Raw genomic sequence first — 13,240 nt, forward strand, 5'->3', positions numbered from 1 at the left:
TCACCTTAACATGACTCGCTCCCTCGTATCTGGTGGATAAAGCATCAGCGACTGCCCTCAGAGGCGGTAGACGACGCCAGCAAACGCGTACGGAACAGGAACCAGACATGCCATGACATTTGCATACACGCTGCATACGGCCACGGACAGCCTAGAAATATTATATATATTACACACACACACACACACAAACATATATATATGTATATATAATATATATATAAGATACAGTTGCTTATATCAACCAGAATGTCTTTCAAAGACGGGTGTTTCACTAGGATCAATATTGGAACTTTTTTCTTTTCACTTCACATAAATCATTTATGTAGCTATGTGAATAATTAATTTGTCCATTTGTAATTGATGATAAAAATAATAATGACAGTCACGAAATATCCAATTTGAAACCAATAATTAAGGTCTAAATGCTGTCAAAGCTGAACGTATTTGATCTATTTTAACTTAGCTTATAATAAGATAAACCTATTCAAGTTTATTTGTAACAGATAGGAGATAAACTGGGTGATGGAGCAGTTATTTTGAAAGATTAAATTAGGAAAGGGGCTTTATCTTTATCTCATATTTAAAATCTCATGAGTTATCTCATCTCAGTCGCCGATACCTCAAAAAAAACACTCCTTAAAGCTGTAAGCTTGAAAAAAAATCTTTAATTTGATTAACTATTGTGAAAAAGTTGTTAAATTTAAACACCTTATTCATATTAATTTGATTTTTGTAAAAATTAAGTATATTTAAGCAATGAATTAAATGTCCTCATATAATACTTAAAACTTGACCCACACATTCTCTATGCCCAGTATTTCCTTAAATAAAACCTATTTAAAACTATGTCCGTAATTCCAACCGTTTGAAAGCAAAATAACAATCTATTAAAGACCAAATCTACTTAAGGATTTGTGGCTGATAAAAAGTGGCTGCAATTAAAATAATCGACTCGTTTGAGAGATAAACTTCGTGTTTATATACGAGTTACAGAATTTAAAAAAAGATACGAAGATATCACCTTTTCTACAGAATTGCTATGGGCATTCTATTACTTTGTATTGCCCATTTGAATAAAATTTTTGTATTATTTATTATCGCTATAGAACACAGTAAATATAAAAATAACTTGATTTGACTTTATTATTTTTGGACGCAGCAAGTTGAGCTGTATTTTAATTTCTACTAAAAGTATAACAAAAAGTAAAGCCTAAGACTTAATTATCGTAATTACTTACCCTCCGACCGGCCTCGTTGTTGTGCAAATTCATGATCCCCTCGTCAGACTCTTTGTCCTCTTTGGCGTCCACGAAATCACGGCTGAATTTCTCACCATATCTTATGTCCTGTAATTTTTCAAAATCCATATAAATTTCTTTAGAATAACAACTAAAATTGCAAACAAATACATTTGTTTTTTTATTTATATTTCTGTACTATCTACTCGAAGATGATCTACTACGACTACAATGATCACTTGAAGGTATAAACTTAGTTCAGCTTTTTTGTTTTATGAATGGTGCACTCTTTCTTCTTACCTCCGAACATCCACCCCATTGCCAATGTCTTGGAGTGCGTTTCCTCACCCTGGCGTCACAAGAACACTCGTTCAATTCTCCACGACTGCAAGCTCTGGCTACAGCATGAGCCAAAGATGCAGCCGATAGCGCATGGACAAATGCAGATTCACGTGATTCTGAAAAATAAAACATTCATAACAAAAATACATTTAAAAGTTATGCAAATTATATTTGTTATAGAGTTGTGATAGTCAGACTTTTTGCCAGATACTCAAATTGTGACCTTAATATACAATATTTCTTGTATCTTCATTAGATCTACGGCGATGAGTGTTGATTATTTTATTTTTGATTAATATAAAAAAATATATACAGGGTTTCGGTCCCAGAAAAAAAAAACAGGTCGCTGAACTGTTTCCTTTTGTATATCCAGAGACCAAGACCCCTGCAATATAGAATAATTAACTAAAATTCGAACATTTGTGAATTGATACGAGGTATGAGGTATCATGTTATACTGGTTGTATTATTAGTGGAACACTGTAAACAGACTGAGAAGCTCCGTCAACGAGTGCGCACGTGATCCAAGGAATCGACATTTAAAAATAAACAAAACATCAAGAAGAAATTCCTTGAACAATCTTCAAGTACACCCGATACACTGACATGAAACATTGTTAGGGGACTATGATAAACAATTTATTCCTGTGACCATCAAATAACGCTGTATTTTCTTAATATTTTTCTAAATTTATTTCATCACAACCCCCTACCCTGAACACTATTTAGTTTTTTTATTTATTTATAATAAAATGTACAGAGAAAATTAAAACAACCATCTAATTTAGATGTCATATCAAAATAATCATTAATAACATTAAGCAATAGACTTGCAGGACGATTCGACAGAAAAGAAATTTTATATACTTTTGTTTTTGATGCATGCAAAAAATTTTCTACAATCATCATCGTATTTTTAAGCACTCTGTGTCAAAGTGGAAATATGGGCGTAGTTTTTTATTACAGCGGAACGATTTCAATGCTCTTTGCATTTATACAACATCAAGCATGAAGTAGACATGCTGGTACGAGTATTTTAAACAGCGTTTACTTTAAAATCAATTTTGAATTAAAAAGTTTGGTATTGATGTATGCGTTTCGTTTTCAAGCGTTCATCATCTACGTAACAGCGTGGGTTTTGTGATAAAAGGTTTTCTATTAATATATGCTTTACATTAAAAACGCATTAACGCATTAATGTAGAAACATCAGTCATATCTAACGTGATAATGCAGCGAGCTAAAAGATTATAAATATTATAAAACAGTACAGCATGGCGGTTTGCAATTAAATCATTGTAAAAAATTATACCAAAATATTCATTATGAGAAATTTTAGAGAGAAACCGCAGGTGAAAGCTAGTTTATATCTAACAACACTCAAACACAAGCTATGAAATATAAACAATTCTTATCCTTCGAACATCAAAGGTTTGCTTTGCTTTGAACTTACGGCAAATTATTATTTAAAGCACGGCTCTAGTCTCGTAACGTTTTATTGCCCCATTCCTTAAAATGTGCTATTTATATAATCAGAACATTTACATACACTAACTTAGACAACAATTCGCCCAACCTCTACATGTACCTCGTATGTTAATATGCAAAGAGGCAATGTTTTTTGCAAAGAGGCAACTTAAATATGTCATAGTTTCTTTCTCAGTCTGCCGGATATATTTGTATTCTTTGCCATATATAGATATCTAAAAATAAAACAACTTTTTTCTCGTTTACTAAATATATCGCAAGCTACTTCATACTTATGAGTCGAGAGTAATTTAATACACATATTATTATTAATTTAACAATTAAAATATGTTATTATAGTATGAAATTTTATTGATTACTAGCTGTTGCCCGCGACTCCGTGTGCCAAAAAAAAACAATGAAAAAATATTCAAGTGCCACTTGCGTTGTATCTATCACTAACGCGTGATAACTCTCAATTTTGGGATTGGGATAAAAAGTAGCCTAAGTTACTATAATTACAATATTTCAAACAGACACTCCACTTTTATTTATTTAAATATATATTTTCTAAGTATATGGTTCGCCGTTTTAAATAATAAAGTTGTATAAAAATTGTGAAATAAAAAAAAACTTTCCCATGAATTTCATTATAGATGTATTATATTTTGAATATTTTAGATATACTATCCGGATACTAGACTCTATAAAGGAATTTCCGTCATGAAATAAAGTTAATCCTATCAATATAAACTCAGAAGAATCTAGACATATACGTTTTATGCTATACTAACTAAATTTAAGTACGCCTCCGAAGATGTCAGTTGAATTCTCAACTGTGCTGCAATTCCAACGGCTGTTCCTGAACTGATACTGGCATTCCTCGACGGCCTGCTGGGCCCCGGTTTGTAACACCTGGAATATACAACGAAATATTATGTAACCAAAAAAAAAATAACCTTGTCTCTCCACCAAAGTTTTGCAAAAAGAAAAAAAAACGAATTGTCGGACAGCATTATCCTATTCGCTTATAACTAAAATATCTATATATATATATAAAAACAGGTTGATTTTTTTGTACGCTTCTGAAATAAAAACCTTGAATTGCACATAAATATATCAAAATTATTATTTTAAGAGGAAAACACTTGTGTATATAATTTTATTAATTGCCAGATGTCGTAAACAAGTCGCCGTTTAATTATCAACTCACAGTTCCGAAGTAATTGCGGTATCATGAACCTTTTTTAATTGTTCCCGTATAATTCTGAAGGTAACGCGATACTTTACGAACATGAGCTCACATTATAATTGCTGGTATTAAATCTGTTATTGGTATATATAAAAATAATAGCAAAGAATTCTAGCTATAGTATTAATACGTAAAATATTGTAAGGTTGGGCACTAAAAATATAGTGACTATAATAACACCAGTATAAAACTTCTTAGAGGCAAATCAATGTGATCATTAGTGAGAGTGATGCTAATCAGCATATTAAAATATCGATAAATTTTATGCACGTAATATTTAAGTAAACAGCTTTAAGTTCAATTTGAATACGAATTCATAATAATGTTGAAACTTATATGGACCACTTCATTCAGAATGGACTCTAGATAGCATTTAGTACCGTAATAGGCCAATACTTTTTTACTTTTAGTACTACTTATATAGGAAAAAATATTTTTTCCTACCTGAACCATCTTGTCGGATAGCATACATAATTGTTTCTGACGCTCAACCAAGAAATCCAACCTGTGGCAGGCTTCCTTCTGCAATGTTGAGTACGTCTCCAAAGACGTGTTTGATGACTGTGTCGTCTTAACCGGAGCTGCAAGGTTCCTGGAACAAAACACGCAATGGATTACAAACTGACTTTCTCAATCTTAAAACTCATTACATAGGACAAATATATTGAATTAAATATTAACACAATCAAATAGCAATGTACGAGGTTTGAACCAACACAATTTACATACGTAATTAGGGAACATGTTCATAAGTAATGTATCTCGTTACTTCTGAATGATAGCAAACAACCAGCTTCAGCAAACATCGTATACAGGGTGATTGTTAGTGAAATAAACATAGCTAATTTGCTTGTTCTGCAAACCCACGTAGCTCGAGAGCCGGAAACGTGTTCCGTATTATGAATAACAATATTAAACATCATCTGACAATTCAAATGAAGTGAGCTTAGTGAGAGCACCCTTGTAAACAATGCATGTAAGCTAAGGTAATTAGTGTCGAGACGTCAGCTCTGTACGAACTTCGACACTCGAATAAGAAATGCCACTCGAAGGAAACAAAACTCGCTATTACCTACCCTCAGCTTTTGTTCTTTGAAAAAATTCTTTATTCAAACCGGCCAATGGGAACGGGCGCGGCACAGTACGTTGATTGGCCGACGACCTCCCTTGAGTGCAAGTGGAAATAAAAAGTGCTCTGGTAAATGAGGCGTGCCATCTCTTTTCATCTTGAGTGAATCGTGTATGTCTGTTTCTGGCTGTTTTTAGTTTTAATTGCAAACCTGAGAGGATGTGTAAAGGGTTGGGAGACCTTGAGTGCCGCACGTGCACCAGGGAAGCGCATTCAACTTGTTTATGGGGAACTTGGGGGGAAGGGGTCGTGTTTACGTCATCTATGGAGATCCATGATGGCAGATGGGGCTACATTCTCTATGGCGAGATACCTAGATTTATTATGTGGGTCAATTAAAATTGAGTGCCTTTTCCTAGTCCTAGTGCTTAAGTGTTTCATACTATCTATTTTTCTATTTTATATTTTCTCAGTCGAGAACAACTTGAAACGCTTGTTATAAAATTGCTATATAATTTTATTACGTCCACGTCCTCGATGTAAAAGGAATATTTTTTTTATTAATAAGAATATTTAAAGCACCCCACTCTAGCATGAATACAGCCGACATACAATTAAATAGTTTCTTACAACCCTTCCCACTGCCTTAATTGAGATTAATTTTTTATAATCCATCTGTGTTTCTGTAAATGAGAACAAAATCGTTGCGTGCTCTCTGACAATAAAACTGGCAACATTGACTAATTATTGCAGTGAACGTTTTAGTGAAAAAAAAAAAAAAACAATTTAAATTTTTAATTAAACATTCCAATAGCAAACGATCAAGAGGACGCGTTTTAATCGTACGTTATATTTATGTATAATGTCTAGCATTTTGTGTGTACATTTCACAGAAATGGAACATGGCTAATTTTGTGTTGTCTCTACAATAGAAACAAATAGCATACTTCAGTAACGAGGGTGCTTGGGACTTCGCAATCTTCCTGAGTCTTTGTATCCCTCCATCCTCGAGATGATAGCACGTCTTACTTACTTAGATGCCTCTTAAGGTTTGAAAAAAGTTAGTTTCTTAATTATTCTCAAGCATTTTAATTTATTATATCAATAATGTTACACAACAGCTTTGAGATTTATTCCAATTATAATGTAAGGTATTTGAATGTGTTATGTTATTGTAAATTTAAAATATACATATATGTTCTCAATTAAGATATATTTAATTAAGACAACTTCGCTCTAAATGTTTAAATTTAAATTCCACAGTACATATATTAAGCCACAATGAGTACAAACAGTCAAAAAATTATTTTTATTAATTCATGTTTCATATATATATTACAATACAGTTAATCTTCATAAAAATCCGTTATGCCATTAACAGAAAATATATATTTTATAAAATTGTCTTCTAATATAATTATAAAGTCAATAAAAATGTAAGTCCAATTATGCCAGTTTTAAATTTATTGACATTAAAACTCGAGCTTATTTTTTGACTCTTTAATAGTTATAGCCACTTTTAATTAAAAAAAAAAATGTCAATGGATTGTTAATTTTTTCAATCCGGACGCAATAAAACCGGCCACGCTTCCAACATCGGTATCGCTTTGAAGAACAAAAACGCATCTTTACCGTTACATAGCAATTAAAATATAAACAAACTTTTTGCGGGCGATAACAAAAAGCTTTAACACCTGGCAGATAATTCCCAGGTGTGACGGATTGTCACACAAAAAGTCTCTTGCGACCCGTGAAATGATGTTTAAAATTACTTCAACTCCGCATTGACTGACTTGACTTTATTGTTCAATGTGATCTACATTATACGAATTTTATGAGTGTATCTATATCTATCTACATCTATAGATTATCTATCTAAATATTTAACATTAGTTCGAATGTACTACGTATTTAAAATACAAAAAAAATCTATATTTTTTTAAGTCTAAAAATGGGTTGATTAATTTAATGAACCAAACGATGATAGCCCCATTCCTGTTATCTGTAACGGAAGGAAATGTTATTTTTGATGATGAAACTTTCATCTTGAGATATCGCATTTTTTAGATAAGGTACGGTAAAAACATGCTCACAAACATATCATATAAATACATTAAAATATATGAATGAATGACATTAATTTTTCCATAACCTTACATAAGTTACAACAAATTCCATTTATTTAGTCATCAAAAATTATACGATACATACAAAATGCATGAATAAGTTTGTACAAACCAATCTATGAGTCACAGGTGCGCCCTTCGATTGCTATGAATATTGAGGCTTTATAAATAACTCGGTACAAATGTTAACTGTATTGGTCACGTGTATAATTTGTATAAAAATTACACTTATACATTATATAAATATATAAATTTATTTATATAAAACAACTCCGTTTATACATTGTATAATTTTGTTTGGAATATTGCGTGTATAATTAATGTTTTCTATAACGACGTACGTACATTATATTAACTTTCTAAGCCAAGTTGTATGATGCGTAATGATGTTTTTACAGCGTGTATAAAAATACACGGGAAGATAGTCCGCAATCTTCTTGCTTATCGCTTCATTAAAATGTACAGTTAATATCTCAAGCGATAACATATGTTTAAACTAAATTTCAATTAAAACTACATATTTGAACTTTATTTTGAACGAAGATCTCTTTCTTTAGATGATCTTGATTGCGTCTAACTTTAAAATGTATGCAAATAAGAAAACATTGAACATGTTTTCATTATATATATACATATATTGATAATAAATTTAGCACTTTTTAGAGCGTAATTCTAATATGAAAATAGAAAATGGGGCTATAAAAATAATTTACGACATTAATACTAATAAAACCACCACGATATCCATTAAAGGAAAAGCTAATAAACACTTTATTGTAAAAAATAAAAAAGTAAATGAAAATGCTTTTAATGGCATATAAAAATGCGCCATATTGAACGGTTATTACATACTAGTCCGCTAGATGGCGCTATTTGATTGTTTTATTTATTTTAATATACTTCCAAACATAAAAATTCAGTAGCATTACAGGATAGCAGATAAACTGCTTCTATTTAACGCCAGTTTTAAAATAGAATCGATTGTCCGAACAAAACGGTTCCATGCGTATAAATTATAATAAAATTGGTGTAACATTAAGAAACAGATCATGAAGGGAATTTCAAAATACTGTTTTGTATTTATTTGTTGTAAGAGACATTCATTCTACAGCTGTCACTTAATGTCACTGTGTCCTAGTTGAAGGTTGTGAGTTATGGCAGCGTTTTAAACGTTTAAAATAATACATTTATAAGATACATTAAAATTGATAACTTTATCGATACTCAAGATATAAAAATATTAATATAGAAGCTCTATAATATAAACGTAGAATTACAATAGATTTTTTATTATCCCTAAGGAAGACCGAGGTTGCATTTCCTCACTAGTTATTAAAATTTCAAAACTGATCTGTGTACACTTAATGCAATCACTAAAGAATCTGTCTAGAGTAAATTATGCTTGAAATAAAACGGGAATTATTATTAGGTAATTATTAAATAATTTCGTAAGTGACTGTACGGCGCTGTAAGATTGAAAGTGGCTTCGTCTTAACCGATACAGTTAGGTCTAACATAGCGCTTGAGAGAAGAAAGAGATAAAACTATAAATAAAAGCTGAATGAAAGAGATGAAATATAAGATAACATTACCTACATAGATTATTTTATAAGCTTATACTATTAAGCTATTAGCTTAGGTTAAAATTATATACAAAATCATATTCATAATGATAAACCCTAAGAACATTGAAAATTATAAAAAAATATATAAATTAAATTTATGAATATAATTTAAGTTTAAATTAAGAGATAAATTTAAATTTTTAACAACGTCTGATATTTAACACTTATAATTAAAAAAAAAAATGTTAATTAAATGTACATAATTTGTTCCTCAATAATTAAGGGGACATCAGATTTTATTTTTTAAGCAATTTAATATAATTCCTAATTAATAATTCATATTCTTTTATATAATCTGTGAGTGTTGTTTAACAAATAAGTTATGGCTGCAATTATATTTGTAACAGATACAGTTAAAAGCCTGTAATTATAGCCATGCCACAGATTAAATTAATCTTCAACAATCTCGTTCCCAAATTAATATTTATCGCTCTAAATAATTATAAGTTCATCGTCAAATGATTTGAAAGAATGCTCTGAGTACCGTAATTTTGTAAAGATTAATGTAAATATCATGGCAAAGAAATATTTACGTGTTATAAATTATTCAACTTAAAGATTATTAAATAATACTATATTTCTATACGATTAATTTTTCTTTGTATATTCTAAGAATATTTTTTGATATTTATCTCATTATTAATAGGAAAATGTTGAATTTTTTGTATATCTGTGAATTGAAATTAATAATCATAGCCATTATTTAAACATCTTATTCAGTTGTCATAATGAAGTTTGTCAATGAAATATATAAAAACTCAACACAGGAAACGTAATGATATCTTAATTAATATATATTTTTTGTATTTCTGTTTCTCGTATAATATTAGTAACCAGTGGGTAATATAACAAATTATTTACCATTAAATATTATAACTCAAACACACAAATACGTGTAGACGTAATTTTAAGCGGTTTCACTGACATATTTTTTTCTTTTTGAGGAAAGACAAAGGCACAAAGGGTACAGCCATAATTTTTTGATGGATAGCTTTTGACAAGGCTCACATTACATAAGTCTTTAACGATCAAAATTCTATTGTACGTGAAGTTTAATTTGATTTTATTATTAAATCGTCTTAGAAGATGTTTTAAAATAATGAAGCATATATTTTTTCAAACTATATTATACATACAAAATTATTGAAAAGACATTTTTTAAAGAATCAATATATCTACGTGAGTTATGAATTCAAACATTTGTATCGCCTTCGGTTTGAATGTAATGTATTTTTGTCATCATTCATTTAAAAATTTTAATATACTACAGAATACCTATTCGCGTTGTTGTTAAGAACTTAATTGGTAAAAAATTCTAACCTCAAATTCTTATTACTGAGCAACACGTACGCAACATTGTACTGGTTATGTGACCGCGATAACTTTTATTTTTATGACGGACTTAATTTGTTTTTACCGAACCAATACAACAACTAATGACATGTAAGACTTTTGTTAGTATTCATTTAAATAAAACCAATATTATCGGTTTACTACGCGTATTTTGTTATTTAAAAAAACTACACACTCCCGACGTTCCGGTCACTTTGCAGCATCGGTTATCACGGGCAGACGAGACAGATTTCGTCTATCGATAACAGTTGTTTCATAAATATAACAACTGTTTAGACGCTCGTTACGTCTTACGTCAATACTCTCCGTTAATGTAACTTTTCATACCCTTATTATATTTACCAATCTACATATAAACTATTGTACGTCATTGACTACGATGATGTTATGTCACATTTATAAAACACGAGAAAAGACTGAAAAGTTCTTGTATTTAGCGTAAAATTGTCAAAAGATATAACCCATAACTCATTAATGAAAAGCAAATTAAATATGTAACAATATAGAATAACTTCACTTAATTTTATTAAATATTTTTATTTTCTATATAACTTATTTACGATAAAAATATATTACATAGCATAAATATTATCAAAACCTAAGCATGTCTTATGTAACATTACTCTAACACTGTCTTTCAACACTTTCTTTCAAGTTCCTACAATTCCATAATCAGTCTTAAGTTGAGGATGTCTTGTAACTTGAGTGGAAATCTTACTTTTACTTATAGAATTGACACTTAATAGTACGGTTGAGAAAGATCTTACAGGTCTCACGTATATAAGTGGAAAGTTATACTGTAACAAAAAAAATCTTTAGTAATAAAGAGGTTTAAAAAAAAATACTTTTAAATATTTTTTTTATATTTTTTGTACATAAATAAATTTTACAATATTTATACTTAATCTAATAGAAAGCTTCTTTATTAAGTTTCAAAACCTCAATATATTATTAGATAGCTGATATTTTTTCGAAATTTTCTAAGCTATAGAGTATAAAATATATAACGATACAGCTCTTTTCTACATCAAATAAAATACAGTCAAGAAAGTAAGCTGCAAATTAAACTGATCCTTAATAACATATCATATGTTAAGATCTTAAAATTATTATACAAATTTCATCTCATTGATACATCAAAAACATTTTAAGCTATGAATACACAAACGTAGGTCGAAATATATTAATATCATTCTTCATTCAAAATATACTAGACGAATAAAATGTAAGTAACTTAAATTTAAAACCACAGATTAAAATTTATGAGCATACTACAACAACCTATACTACGTTTCTTGATTTATACTGTGTGTAGCCAGCTTTATAGCAAAACAATTCACGTCTGTGTCGATTTAGAGTAATCGCATACTGTAATTAAGTATAGTGCATCGTAAAAAGGGATGGCAATTTATTTTTCCCTGTTGCAGGGATGCAATAGTATCGTAAACTTGTCTGTTTAGGGACAACACTATTATTGGATTGCATTTCATACTATATATATATATTACTTTGTAAATAGGATTTTTTGAATTAGAGCGTATTTTTATAGTTATTAGTTTAAATATTGTTGTATTACAAAGAATAATATATGTATATTACATATACATATACTGCATAATATGTTATATGTATAACGAATAATTGCACAACTCTCAGAGAGAAATACTTTCTGAACTCATTTTAAATTCGCTTGTTCGACAAAAAAAACTTCATGGTAGGAGTGGTACTACTATAATAGATCAGAAAGGATAATAATGGTCCATTTTTTTAGCTTCCAATTAGATGTGGTTTCTGTTTTCGAAGGTGGATCTCACACAATTATGGCTTAAGGATGAGAGAATTTTATGGATTTAAAAAATAGTACATTGAATGTTTTGTATTAATATTTGTTTGAAGGTTTAATACTTAGCTTCATATCACTCTCCGTAACTTGAATTATAAGTCATTTTATTTGTTAATTTGACTTAAATATGTTTTAAAATTGCTATACCATGACGTCACCTTTCTTTTACTTATGACGTCACCTTAGTGACAAACATACAGTATACGTCACGGGTCAATTAACCATATTATAGGCCTAAAATTGTTTTTTTTTTAAATAATTCTTTATTTTTAAAAAGGTTTCTTTTCTTTTCGTCGGAGCTGAATCGACAAGACGTGTTTAAACGTTGCCATGATTCATTCCCCTCTTGTAAAAGTATCGTAAAACAACCCCTGGACATAACTTTACCCTACACCATGGTTTGGCCATCAATGCTTTATTAGTGGGGAGGCTGGAAGCCAAGATACGACTTCTTAACTCCAGCTATTTATGTTAAAATTGAAAAGGACTTTCTAAGACTTCGCTGTCTCCAAATATTGAAAGACTTTCTTGATAACTTCCCAGAATGTATTTACTTTTAAATTTTATATCATATTTCCTTGCCACATAAAAGTATCGGTATCAAACGCAAAATTTGCAACGTAAAAGTTGAAATGCATGTATGTTTAAGGCATTATATATACTAAATAGGTGTATAATATACACTTTTGATCACGCAATATTTAATTTATCATGTAGCTAAAGACGAGATTTAATTTAAAAGGTAAAAAGTTCTCACGAATAACGCAGACGTTTACCGAGACTACATCCTTAATACTGGCTGTTAACTTCAATTACACTTAATGATAGCTAATACCGATCTTTTTTTTTTAATTGCTTAAATTAAACTCCGATTTCGAGAAAAAAGGTTGTATAGTTCATGATTTTGATCAATCAAGAGATAA

At 29.9% G+C, this 13,240-nt stretch overlaps 1 protein-coding gene across 2 annotated transcripts in view; it reads right to left on the reverse strand.

Moving 5' to 3' along the window:
• LOC116773581 (protein Wnt-4-like) overlaps positions 1-13,240 on the reverse strand; it is a 44,222-nt gene that overhangs the window by 2,503 nt on the left and 28,479 nt on the right. The window contains exons 1-6 of one of the 2 annotated variants that reach the window (XM_032666064.2): positions 5,031-5,319; positions 4,746-4,893; positions 3,844-3,964; positions 1,542-1,699; positions 1,242-1,349; positions 5-151 (exon numbers count right to left, since the gene is read on the reverse strand). In XM_032666064.2, the coding sequence (XP_032521955.1) occupies positions 5-151; positions 1,242-1,349; positions 1,542-1,699; positions 3,844-3,964; positions 4,746-4,769 (558 nt within the window). In that variant the 5' untranslated portion in view covers positions 4,770-4,893; positions 5,031-5,319. Of the gene's footprint in view, positions 1-4; positions 152-1,241; positions 1,350-1,541; positions 1,700-3,843; positions 3,965-4,745; positions 4,894-5,030; positions 5,320-13,240 lie in introns of those variants that run through there. The other variant, XM_032666063.2, reaches the window with a different exon arrangement.

The sequence above is a fragment of the Danaus plexippus genome (genome assembly GCF_018135715.1).
Source record: "Danaus plexippus chromosome 22 unlocalized genomic scaffold, MEX_DaPlex mxdp_27, whole genome shotgun sequence".
NCBI classification, from domain to species: Eukaryota; Metazoa; Arthropoda; class Insecta; order Lepidoptera; family Nymphalidae; genus Danaus; species Danaus plexippus.